General features: G+C 48.4%; 1 protein-coding gene across 3 annotated transcripts in view; it reads right to left on the bottom strand.

Annotated features, from left to right (window-relative positions):
• Positions 1 to 13,039, bottom strand: part of trioa (trio Rho guanine nucleotide exchange factor a) — a 121,222-nt gene that overhangs the window by 50,439 nt on the left and 57,744 nt on the right. For all 3 annotated transcript variants that reach the window (XM_061255636.1, XM_061255637.1, XM_061255638.1), the window contains 6 exons: positions 12,611 to 12,733; positions 7,749 to 7,940; positions 5,937 to 6,068; positions 5,264 to 5,494; positions 1,430 to 1,552; positions 471 to 662 (listed from right to left, as the gene is read on the bottom strand). In XM_061255636.1, the coding sequence (XP_061111620.1) occupies positions 471 to 662; positions 1,430 to 1,552; positions 5,264 to 5,494; positions 5,937 to 6,068; positions 7,749 to 7,940; positions 12,611 to 12,733 (993 nt within the window). The remainder of the gene's footprint in view (positions 1 to 470; positions 663 to 1,429; positions 1,553 to 5,263; positions 5,495 to 5,936; positions 6,069 to 7,748; positions 7,941 to 12,610; positions 12,734 to 13,039) is intronic.

Raw genomic sequence — 13,039 nt, 5'->3', positions numbered from 1 at the left:
GCACATTTGAGGCCACATGGGCGCGCGCGTGTGTGTGTGTGTGTGTGTGTGTGTGTGTGTGTGTGAACATGTGAGTGTGTGTGTGTGTGTGTGAGTGTGTGTGTGTGTGTGAACGTGTAAGTGTGTGTGTGTGTGTGTGTGTGTGTGTGTGTGAACGTGTAAGTGTGTGTGTGTGTGTGTGTGAACGTGTGAGTGAACGTGTGAGTGTGTGAACGTGTGTGTGAACGTGTGTGTGTGTGTGTGTGTGTGTGTGTGTGTGTGTGAACGTGTGAGTGTGTGTGTGTGTGTGTGTGAACGTGTGTGGGAGTGTGTGAGTGTGTGTGTGTGTGTGTGTGTGTGTGTGTGTGTGTGAACGTGTGAGTGTGTGTGTGTGTGTGTGTGTGAGAGAGAGTGTGTGTATATACATGTATGTGCATGAGCCGTACTGACTGAGACCGGGCGTGGCTGCGGGGCTGCGGTTCGGGGCCTACCTCCTTGACGTGCGTGTGGAAGGACACGGACATGTCCAGCAGCACCTTGCGCTGCTCCACGCGCCGGACAAAGTCCTGGATGCGGTCCTCCAGCTGGTGGGCGGCCTGGTAGATCTCCTCCGGGTCGCACTCGCCCGTCTGGGCCAGCTGCTCGGCTGCCTCCAGCAGCTTGTCGGCGTTGGTGTAGGTGTTCTGCGCAGAGCGAGGAGGGGAGGGGGGTCACTTGCTTACCTCGCACAAGGACGGCCGTGCATCTACTCCACCGCCTGTACCCTCCAAAGTCCTCACAGCGGGGTAATGACCATTAAACAACCACCGCTCCACTCCGGCACAGGAGGTTGGCCGGCCAGCGCATTTCTCACTCTCTTTAAACTCTGAGGGAAGCTAGCCGGTGTAACTGAGGATGGCAGTCTGCTGCCCTGAGTATCATACAGAGCGACTCCATCTTATTACTGCACTGTCTCTTTTATCTCATGAAAACAAGGAAAGCCATTACCACTGAGCGGCACCATAAATGTGGGAAAAAAGTAGTCCAGTTTGCTAGTTAGACACCTGTTCAAATTCACAGCCTTGCATAGCTCATTTTCACGTTTTGTCATATTCAGCTCGAGCTCACATGAGAGCACAGCTTCAATAAACCGACCCAACCTAGTTTTTCATTCCTATTAATACTGCATGGTATATACCTGACTGGAATGAGAAACTACGTGAACGCGCTTTATACAGTATAATGGTGGCAGGCAAATAAATAGAAAATACATGTTTCATGTTGAGCGAATTCTGGTTTGTCACAGCATGACTGAGGTCGCACTGAAAAACAATCCCAGCTTGGACAAATGCATCATTGAACACGATGCATCCGTAATGTTCAGTGAGGGGAAGAGTTAAAGACCATGCCACACAGGTATGAAAGAGGAAGAGGGAGAGGGAGAGATGGGGGTGGTGGTGGGGGAACTCACCTGCGCCACTTCCTCAAAGTCCTCGTGGCGCTTCTGGAGGGCCCGCGCCCGGTGCAGGGACTTCCCCACACCGGTGTGTTTGCTGAGGAAGGCCTCCCCGTGGTTCTCTATCCAGTCCAGCACCTGCAGAGGGACACAGCCAGAGGAGCGTGGTTAAGGAGGCGCTATGGCTAAGGGCTAGATTGGCAGGAGAACTAAGGGGCTGGTATGGCTAAGTGGGTGGAATAGCTAAGGTGGAGTAGAGTAGCTTAGTAGGTGCTATAGCTTATACTGAAGTATATAGCTTACTCAAGTATTCTGGTTACAGCCCATGTCAATATTTTAGTCCAAAACAATATTTTGTTTGTTTTAGTGTGCCAGTGAAGGAGATTAAATTTCAGATTTCCAAACATGAATTTTCTAAAAATACAAGCATACAGTAAAAATTTTGCATTTCGTTAAACAAAGTATATTTAGTAATGGACCACTTTTCAGATAAAAACTTGATCATGGCTGTCTGGGATTACCTGGATACCCAGAAGTGAGAGAGACAGCCATAGTTTACAGAACTGCAGCAAGTTCTCCAATATGTTTGGTATACCTTACCCAATGTTTTTCTTATAAAACTGCAAGTCAATGTACCGAAGAGAACTGATGGAGTTTTAAAGGCGGTCAGAAAAAAATACTCACTGCTCTTTATAGAGAGTTTTTCGCTATATAAAACCGTTGATTTAATCTTTTTTTATTTTTTATTTTATTTTATTAAAGCATCTTAGCTTTACTTTTTTTTAATGTCCTAAGACTGTATGTGGTCACGGACTTATATATAAGTCCTCCCTTAACACTACGCTCCACACAGACCGGGCCAGTCCTCCCTTAACGCTACGCTCCACACAGACCGGGCCAGTCCTCCCTTAACGCTACGAGCCACACAGACCCGTCACCGGCTGTGGGCAGTGAGAAGGAATCAAAACACATCCTCAGCTTCCATTAACACCGGACAGGGCATACGCACTCAAAGACACGCCCCAGACCGTCATACACACTGTCACCAACCTAAGTGTGCCTACTAAAATCTCCCCCTGCAGTTTCACTCAAAATGTAATACCATTCCGGATTTGACTTCTCCAGGGCAGAACTTCTAATCACGGAGTAATCCATTCCATGCAAAAACCAGTTTGAAAAGAAAAATAAATATAGCCATTACAGATTTTAAAAGTGCTAATCGGGGTACCGAATGTATTGATTGGGGTTTTGGTCGTTTTTGCTTGGAGGAACTAAGGGAGAGTGGAAGAGATGAGTTTATAGCGAGCAACTCACAACAGCAAATGTTACATGCATGGCATTGCTTCATCATTAACAGAAGGCACTGCTCAGAACTGACCAGACTGGAGATTTAAGCCGATCACGTGACATGAAAGGAGGATAAAGTGGAGATCGTTCCAGAAGGGGCCTCCCATATGCTGGCTTTAGAGAGAAGAGAAGCTACACGGTTGCATCCTGCCCTGCCTGCATTGCGTGTCCTGTTGCTTCATGGGCTTAATTACTGTAGCTTTCTGACCACGGGTACATTACCAGTGGGAGGACAGCCTCCACTGCTTGGCCGTACCACACACACGTCATTAGAACATTCCAGAACAGAAGTATGCGACAGCACACATTCTCCGGGGCGCAGCTATGGCTGGCGTTGCCACTCGTCTGTGCGGATAAATACGCGTCTCTCCGCTAATGCTTTCCTCATTAAGAGCGTGTTCAATCCCTAAGCTATAATCACACGAGAATCTACCCCTCTTTGGCCGCCGACGGCAAGCCAGAGAAAAGGGATTTGACGGCGAGGAGAAGCTATCAAACAGACGGCGCAGCTCCCAACAAGCACAAAGCGCCGATAACGCTCGATTCCCTCACGCTCCGCACACGAGCACGTCAATGCTCCACGCGACCATCGTCAACAATGCCAGCCCGGTTCCGGGGTGAGGAGGAGAGCACTTTATGTTTGAAAAGCCCTTCAGCTGGGCTCCATTAGCGTCCTTGGCACTTGCGTTGGCGAGCGCAGCCCCCTCTCAGCGCCGCAATTCAAACGGCCACGTTTTTCCGTTCCGAGGCCAGCTCCATCCCCGCGCGCGGAACAGCCCGCACCTGGCTGCTTATGCGAACACGGTCGCCATGGCAACTGTTACCCAGTACAGAGGGAGAACCTCGCAACGCAGAACACCTCCCCTCCCTTCCCCTCTCGGCAGAAAGTCTCAGTAACTAACCTAACGCGCACTGCTGCCGCACCAGAGCGCAAAGGGTTAAAAGTGAAAGTCCGGCCTGTTGATGAAAACCAGAGGGGAGGAAGAGGCCAGCGCTGTCGCCACAAATTACAGTGCTATTTCTGCTACACATGTACATGAAAATAACCCCGCAATGCGCAGCCAAGATGTGGTAGCAACATTTTTTTTTTTCCTCTCGAAGCAGCGGCATTACCAGCAATTACATCCTAAAGCCTCCTCAGATACAAGCAGGCCGTTTAGGGGGGAGGCTGAACGCCGATCAGACACATAACTGACGGGAATTTGAAATATTCCAGCAGCAGTGTGTACGTTTGGACGCAGGCCCGCTATGCGAGTGAATTAGTGCGTGTCCTGTCGGACTGCAGAGGGCTTTCCATCATCTTTCCGGGTTTTCTGTCTCGTTTCGCCCCTTGTGGTCGAAAAGCGGATCGCTCCGGTTTTCCGCCGCTGCAGCGGATCCGGATGGAAATTCCCGGGCTCAGACGGAATGGTGCATGCTGCGCTGCCAGCGACATACGCACAATGCAGCAAAACCAGACCGGGATATTCCCCCCGCACGCGCCTCTCCGCGCTGCTCCCATACAGCACGCTGCAGCCTCCACACTGCCCAACTAACGCCACAGATAAACAAGCCACACGATTAAAAGCACAGCCTTTCATTACAAACTGCAAAAAGCAGCAGGTTCACCCTGGTCAAGATGATATTTGAAGCAGTCGTTTCTCAGGAGAAGTGCATCTTTTGGATAAAATGACTACCAGAGGTAGAACCAATACAAAACGAAACAGAAAAAAAAAAAAAAACGAATGTGTGTAAACTGACTAATTGCACCGCTATTAATTACACTGTGGCAGGAATCCTCAAAGAAGCCTGACTCTGCTAATCACAGTGCTTAGCAAAGACTCTAGTGGTTGATTAGTAGGATCAGGTGTGTTACTGCTTGGTTGGAACAAAAGTCTGAACCCACACTGACCCTTTCTGGATAAGATTGAGGACCCCTGCACTATGGTAACTGAATCCACCAAATAAATCAGGCCATAACAAACTGCTCTTGGAGAGAAGAGCTAGTGACTTCCTCTTTAATTAAAAGAGATAAGAGATTTAATTAAGGGATACGTATGTACATCCATATGTGTGTAGGAATTGCATCCAAACAGTTTTTTTTTTGTTTTTTTTTCTCAGCCTCAAAATGGATTCCTAGACTTTCATTGGCACAATGCTGGTCCTCAACTCTTCACGGTGGCAAACGGCAATAACACAATCCAAAGGCAACAAAAAGCCCTAGAATCAAGACCAGACACTGATACACCTGACGAATCAAACAGCTGAGAAGCCAACTGTCCAATTACTTTTGGTCCCCTAAAATGAAGGGACTACGTACTACTTGAAAATGAAATTCCGACACTGATCACCCGACATGGATGAACATACTCTCACATTAAAGGCGATAGTCTGCACTTTAACCTTCACTTCAGTAGAGCACAGAACCAAAAACGACTGAAACTGCACCACTGTCCAAATACTTATGGACTGCGCTGTACGTTCTTCCCACAGGAGCCCTGGTGGGGGGGAGGGGCGGCTGACCTGCTGGACGTCCTGCTGGAAGACGCAGAGCTGCAGGCGCTGGTGCAGCCGGACCTTGCGGTGCTGCCAGATGTTCTCCAGCTGCCGCTGGTGGTGCAGGACCTCGTGGATGATGTCCAGCACGTGGTGCACGGCCTTGGAGTAGTTGGCGGAGGCGGTGAGCGAGTCGGCGCTGCCGGGGGTCAGGGGGCGCTGCAGCTTGTCCAGCAGGGCCTTGCCATCCTGGCTGACCTGTCGACCGGCGTGGACATTACTGACTGCCACTGGCTCATAACATCAGAAACAAAATGGCTCTGCCAACAAGAGATCTTTACCTTGTGGTCAACTAAACTGAGGTCATATCTACTGGAATTACTACAATTACAGTGAAGGAGAAGTCCTATGAAAACAAGCCAAATACATAATACTCTCAGTCTGTATATGCAGTAATGTACTGTACCGTATAGTAAACCACAGTAATGTGCTGTACCTCAGAATAGGCTGCTGTAATACACTGTACCTCAGAGTAAACTGCAGTAATGGATGCAGTAATGTACTATATCTCAAAATAAACCGCAGTAATGTATTGTACCTGAGAGTAAACTGGAGTAATTTATTGTACCTCATAGTAAACAGCATTAACGGATACAGTAATGTACTGTATCTCAGAGTAAACTTCAGTAATGTACTGTACCTCAGAGTAGGCTGCGGTAATGTGCTCATACAGGCCCTGGTGGTGGTGGATGGCGTCCTCTAGGTCCTGCAGTTCAGAGGGCAAGTCCACCTCTCCACAGGCCTTACACCATGAGTCCACATTGCTCATGTACTGAGGAAGAGGGAGGGGGCACATTAGTCAACAGTATTAACTGCAATAACAAGGGAGTGTGTACCACTGGCCATGAAAAATGGCCTTAAAATAGAGCTTCAGCAATATGATTCATACAACATTACAACAATTATCTGACAATAGTGGCACTGCTAAAACATATGCACAACTAGATACACAAACTGTATTGTGAAAACAATAACAACCATGTCCTGATAATTATCAAACTCGGTGAGTTCATACGCCTTATTTTGCATGCTTGTGACAAATAATGAAACGTAGTAATAATAGTCTAATCTAAACGGCACTTCCCTTGTGAGGCAGCGCTAAGCCTGAAAGAATATTACAATGGGAGAGGTGTGTCATTCATTTCCCTAAAACGCTGGGTGACGGTAACCGTTTGAAGAGCGTTTTTAAAGCCCGTCCGATAAGTGAGGGCGGCTGACAGCAGAACAGATTGCCCGCTCGTTGCAGAGAGGCCCTTGTGACGGTATTGCACGTGCGTGCGTGTGACTCATGCTGTACTTTGCACAGCCAATACAGTACATCTTCTCCCCTGGGACTGACAAGAATAGGAAAAAAAAGATAAAACGGGAGGAACATCAAAAGAAAACAAAGAAAAGCCTGCAGCTGGGAGTACTGCATATCAAGAAGAGGGGCAGAAAAAAAAAAAAAAGCGTGAACCTAATTTTTATCATTAACCCTTTCAGTCCCAAGCCATATACTGTTTCAAGCCATCACTGACTAACTGACTGCTATACCATTGCTTTGAGTTCCTATTAAATGGGCTGACCCTACAAAATGGGCTGAGCCTTTTTCGATTTTCTCTCAAAGCCAAAAGCCCTTAGGATTAGGGTGAAGCGACTTCATATAGGGGCTGGGAACTGAAAGGGTTAATCCTACACCCACCTTACCCGGCCCCACCCTAGGCCAGATCCCCTGGTTAGCCGCTGCCTCCAGCCAATCAGAGACCAGTATGTAGCACACAGTCAAAAAACCACGGAAAAAAGGTCCCTTTACAACACGACCCTGAACACAGAGTAATTAGAAGCCTTCCAGTACAGAAACAATAAAAACGGCCCAAATTTATGTGAAACAGTCAAACAAAGCAATACTGCAATTGCCTTCTTCCTCTACATGCAAGGTCGGCAATGATTGAAAGGCAGAGTAACAAAACATTGCTTTCAGGAATATGCGTTTATACACATACAGACACAAACGCATACAAGCACTTCAATTTAATTTGGATCGTGCTTTTCAAAGAAGACAGTCCCAAAGAAGCTTTATAGAGTAACAGCAAAACCACAAACACAAACAAACACAAACAAACACAAACAAACACAAACGCACGCACACAGACTAACAAACAAACACAAACGCACGCACACAGACTCACAATCAAACACAAATGCATGCACAAACGCAGACAGACAGACAGGCAGACAGGTAGACAGGCAGGCAGACAGACAGACAGACAGACAGACAGAGAGACAGAGAGACAGAGAGACAGACAGAGAGACAGACAGACAGACAGACAGACAGAGAGACAGACAGACAGACAGACAGACAGACAGAGAGACAGAGAGACAGAGAGACAGAGAGACAGAGAGACAGACAGAGAGACAGAGAGACAGAGAGACAGACAGACAGACAGACAGACGTATAAACACGCACACTGACCTGGTCACACTTCTGGTGAAAGGCGGCGGACATCTCCAGCAGGGTGCTGCGCTCGTCCAGGGCAGCGGCGAAGGCCTTCCACTCCTGCTCCAGCTGGCTGGAGATCTGCTTGATCTGCTGCGACGCGTAGTGCCCGGCCTCCAGCAGCCGGCCGCCCACCGACATGATGCGGTTGATGTTCACGTAGACGTTCTGCAGGGGGGAGAGCCCACGGGCGCGTGAACAACACGGGGAGACTCCAGGAGTAGACCCAACATGGCCCATGCATGCTCCCAGCCGCAGGCTTCCAGACACGCTCCCCACAATTTCAGTTTTACATTTAGAGGTTTATACTCTAAAACAGCGTCTTGGGTACACTCAATATATCCACTGTAACTGCTTGTTTTGTCCATTTCATGCATGTTAAAGCACCAAAGCTGAACTGCTGAAGAATAGGACCCAAAATGTCCCATAGATGTTCCCAGGTACAGGCTTTGAGACACATTCCTCAGAATATGAGTTTTACATTTAGAGCTTTAGACCCTAAAATGGCATCTTCGATTATTCAATATATCCACTGTAACAACATGTTTTCTCCATTTCATATGTAAAGCACAAAAGCTCAAATGCCCAAGAATTCCAGTCTGGAAATGTGAGCTGCTTTGTGCACACAGATAACATCAATCTAAAGTAAGTTAGTAAGCTGAGCTTGAGCAATCAAAAAATGGAATACCTAAATGTAAATGTAAAAAACACAGAGAATAAGTCACTAAGCCAGCAAGATGCAGGGAAAGTTCCCGGCCAGCTGAGCCAACCGTCTGCATACCTACCCTCTCTGTGCTACAGTCTAATCTCCCCAGACTCATTTTAAAATGCTCATGCTTCTTCATTTTGGACAACAAATATGTTTCTATGCCCAAGCAGAAATACTTGTAAACAAACTCTGAGGTAAACCCACAGTGCAGCCTTGGACACTTTTAAATCACACTTAAAACTTCCATATTTTCCATTCGGGAAAGCACCAAAAGGAATGATTGTGATCTCTCCGAGTGTCAAATAAACTGGAGAGAAATGGTAAAAGGGATGAGGGCTCGATAGCATTGCCTGAGCGGAGTGAATTTGAGGGAAGCGACATGGCTTTCTGATTTGGCGAGGCGTCGAGAGCGATAACAGCCTCAGCCTCTTTCACTGCAGGTGTTGGTAAGGGGACAAGCTCTCGGGGGAAAGGAGCCTTAGAGTACAGGTGCTGAGGCGCACTGACTGGAGATGAGGGCTGTCTGTTTGAGTCAGGGGGGTAAGAAGGGGGTACAGGCGTGAATAGGAGTAATTTAATTTTAGATAGAGTAAACTCCGCCGTTGCTAGGCTGGGATCTGCGCTCCAATATGGTGTCACGGCTGTGCGATGTGTACGACGCCAAGCAAGCACACACGCACACATACACCCATACACACACACGCACATACGCACACATGCGCACGCACACCTAGGGGCTACACTCACTCCCAGCTTCAAAACAAACAGCCTAGCACAGGGGCGGCTGAACTTATTCTGTCCAGGGAGAGAAGCGCACACACACACACCCACCCACACACGCACACACAAAACAGCACCGCACATGCATGCATACACAAGTGCACCCACACAAACACGCCCAAATTTCCCCCAGCCCTGGCGGGGTGTGGGGTGGAAGTTCGGTCATGTGTCACCATGTGTCACTTCCAGCCCTGCTACCACTGACAGCGCAGGAGCCTAACAAACACCTCCGCTTAAAACAGGACGACGCGCGTCCTGACACACTGAGGGAGGGGACCGTTCCGCACCTCCTCCTCCATCCCATGGTGCTTCGCTTCGCTCCAGCGAGCGCTCCGTTCCCTTTTCTTTTTTCCACAGCTTACATAACATCGGGAGTTCGGTGGGCGAGGGAATTTGCATAAAACGTGTGAGACACACAAAAAACTTCAACAACTGCTGATGTCGGTGATTCAAAGTTGAGGACAGAACGCAGAGGCAGTCGGGCAGAATGCGGCCACGTGTCCCACCGATTCCAGAGCGCCGTACAGAGAGAACTTCGCGAGTAAACATTTTCCAATTAGTGTGAACAGGTTTCCCCTCATTACCAGTCGAGCCATATTTATAGCGCTTTAGACTTCAAACCGAATGCGCAAAATTCTCCTCTCGTTTCGTTTTTTGTACCAGGGTCAGCAGGAAAGGGGCTTCGTCTGGAGGTAACGAAGGGCTCCTCTGAAGGAGAGCGTGTCTCATTAGGATCGCGGGAGCTTTGAGCTCCCCTCTGTCGTGCAGGCGCACTGCACTCTGGGTAATGGGAGGGACCTTCTGAGCCCGCATCCAAGGCAGATCGATACTCCGGGCCTGTGGCAGGTCTGACAGCACAACAATAAGGGCAGCCCCTCATCGGCTCCTTCATACGCACACACACCAATTACGCTCTCGCTCGCTCACACACCAATTACTCACTCTGTCACATACACATACACACCAATTACTCTCTCTGTCCCTCACACACACTCACACACCAATTACCCTCCCTTACATATACACACACAAGATACCAGCAGACTTCACACTCATACACACAGATATACACGCAAACATGCACGCACACAACCCACACACGCATACACAGCCCACACACACTCTGCCTCTGAACGCTCGACACCACACACATGCACGTACACGTGCTCCCACACACCCACACAGCACCAGCACACACCACAGAGCCGTTTCCACTCCCAGAAAACACAATGCGTGGACATGGGTCTCGAAACGGTGGGACAGCAGCGACCAGTTCCCGTTTCAAATGAACAGGTTTGCAAATGGGGATACGCGGCTTTCAAAAATGTTCACCGTACAGAAACATTTCAGCCTCCCTCCCCAGTTTTACAAACGATAATTCAGTACAATGTTATCAATGTTCTGCACAAAATCTACACAGTAAAATATTAATCAATTTTTCTTTTCCTCAGTTTGTCCCTCAAGCTTACTTGAAACCCAAGCTTGGTAAACAAGCACAACCACACTGGTGGCCGCTCAGGGCAAAACAGGAAACGATCAATATTTTGCCTTTCGGTAATGGGAAACTTAACATGCGGCCAGGCCTGTAGGCAACACTACACAGACAGACAGATTATAGTTGTCACATATTGAGACATTGGTTCAGGTTGAATCGCTAACACCATAACACAACCATGACAAAAATAAATAAATACAAAAAAGTAAATAAATAACATACAGTAAACGGGCAAATTAAGATTCTGGTCACACATTCCATTAGACACTTAAGTAATCAGTAGGAATCGATAGAGAGGCATTAAGGAGATTTCCTGTACGTGAGACCAGAGCTTTGAAATAAAGTGTGTTGACATTTCCCCCAAACAATCCCTTTGACATCCAAAATGAAGAGTGAAGTCGTGCTTCGCAGTACCTCAGCGCACCTGTAGGTGGCAGGCAGCCAAATCTCCCCCTTGGGCAGTTGGAAATGTAATCAACACCTCGGATACAAAACATCAGCTTTCCTTTTCTCCGTCAGATTCCCTCAAACAGCAGTTGTGGACCTCCCAGCGTTTGGCAACCCTCAAGCTAGTCTTGACAGGGCAGGACCTCACACACTGTAACATGCATTCGTACATGTACACATACTCCCGCATAGTTGTTATTATTATAAAAATTTCAAAAACCTGACATGCTTGACAGGCCTGGCGGGGAGCTCTGCAGCGCAGAACGTCCTGTACACTTCTGTCGACAGACGGGGGGCCGGACAAGGTCCTCGAGGAAAGCTGGGGCCCACCACCGCCTGTTTTCCTGCCTCTCCCCCGCCCCCTGAGTCTGTCACCAAAACGGTTCGTCCTGGGGCCACAGCCAGGCTCACTGTTTATAGACTCCGAGGGCGAAAACCGCCATAACCGAGAACCCGAGAAAGGTCTGGGGTGTGTTCGCCCCCCCCCCCTTCACGTACGAGGCCAAGCCCGCGCTGTGAGTGGACAGCCCAGCGCACGTTCGCGTCAAAATGTGAGAAAACAAAATTCTGATTTAGAGCTGTTAATGGTGCATAAATCTTTCTGGGGGGTGTTAGGCCTGCATGACTTTGTTCAGATCGGTTTGAGCTGAGGTGCTGATCTCACACTCGCTGGCTAAGCAGGCCTAAGCCTTAGAGAGGACCCGATTGCGTTCATATGAGGCTTTTATTTAAGAGCGCTGGCTAGCCTCCTCACTGTCCCTCCCGTAAGGGAACTAAATCAAGCTCCTGAGCTGAATTTGGGTCGTGGCACGGACGGGCGAGCAAGCCCCAGGCGGGCCTTGTGGAGAGCCAAATATGACAGAGAGACAGATGCCTGGCCGAGTCCCTCCTGCCCCTTGTCATGGGGTGACAGGGAATAAGGGGGGGAGGGAGGTAATGCATGAAAGCTGAAGGGATTGTGGGTGGTTTAGTTTAGTTTATTGGGATGCCCATTTGTTGACGCAAGAAGCATCAACTAGTCTACAATACAACATACAATGTATATATTTCATTCCCCCGCTGAGGATCCATCCTCACCCTGCTTTCAACCTCCTCAGGCCACCACCCCGACAGGCTCACGTACAACCAGGGCTCCTGCCGTTACCGGTGTTTTCTTTGGCCTTAACCCCGACAGCCCAGACTCAAAAATGTGCAATACACTGTAGAATTTACCGGACCCACCCATTACAAGCCATACCCCAAATTCAATCAGGAATTTTCGCTCACATTTCTTCATACTGAAATACCCAAGGCATTCCAGTTTCCTGTCAAAGATTTAATTTCCTTCCTATAGCTTATCAGCTCGAGGCGTCAGACATGTGAAGTGGAATGTGTGTATGAGTACGTGCGGCTCGGCCTGGCTCTCACCATGCAGTTCATGGCGAAGTGATTGTGCTGGGTCTGGAGCTCCATGGCGTGAGGGTGGTTGGTGCCGATTTCGGTGTACCCTGCCAGGAACAGGCCTTTGTTGTGCATGATCCAGTCAAACATCTGCGGAGAGAAGCGGTAAATCAGCGGGTTAGCAGGGAGTGTGTGGGGGGTGTTAGGAGTGCTGAGATCACACCTGAAAAAACCAAGTACAGAATAACATGACACCGAACACAGTTTTGCACGAAATACTGACTCGGCGTTTCAGAGAAATGTCAACATCAGCTCACAGATTCTTCTCCAACAGTGCCCACTTTGTGACCTTACATTCAAAACCCATTATTTATTACGAGAACCAATTTTTTGTTTCAAATTTTTTTTTGTTTCATTTCAGAAATTACAGGCAGAAACCAAACCATTTTGCTTTAA

This window comes from Conger conger, chromosome 9 (assembly GCF_963514075.1).
Source record: "Conger conger chromosome 9, fConCon1.1, whole genome shotgun sequence".
NCBI classification, from domain to species: domain Eukaryota; kingdom Metazoa; phylum Chordata; class Actinopteri; order Anguilliformes; family Congridae; genus Conger; species Conger conger.
This window is presented reverse-complemented; position numbering and strand designations above follow the sequence as displayed.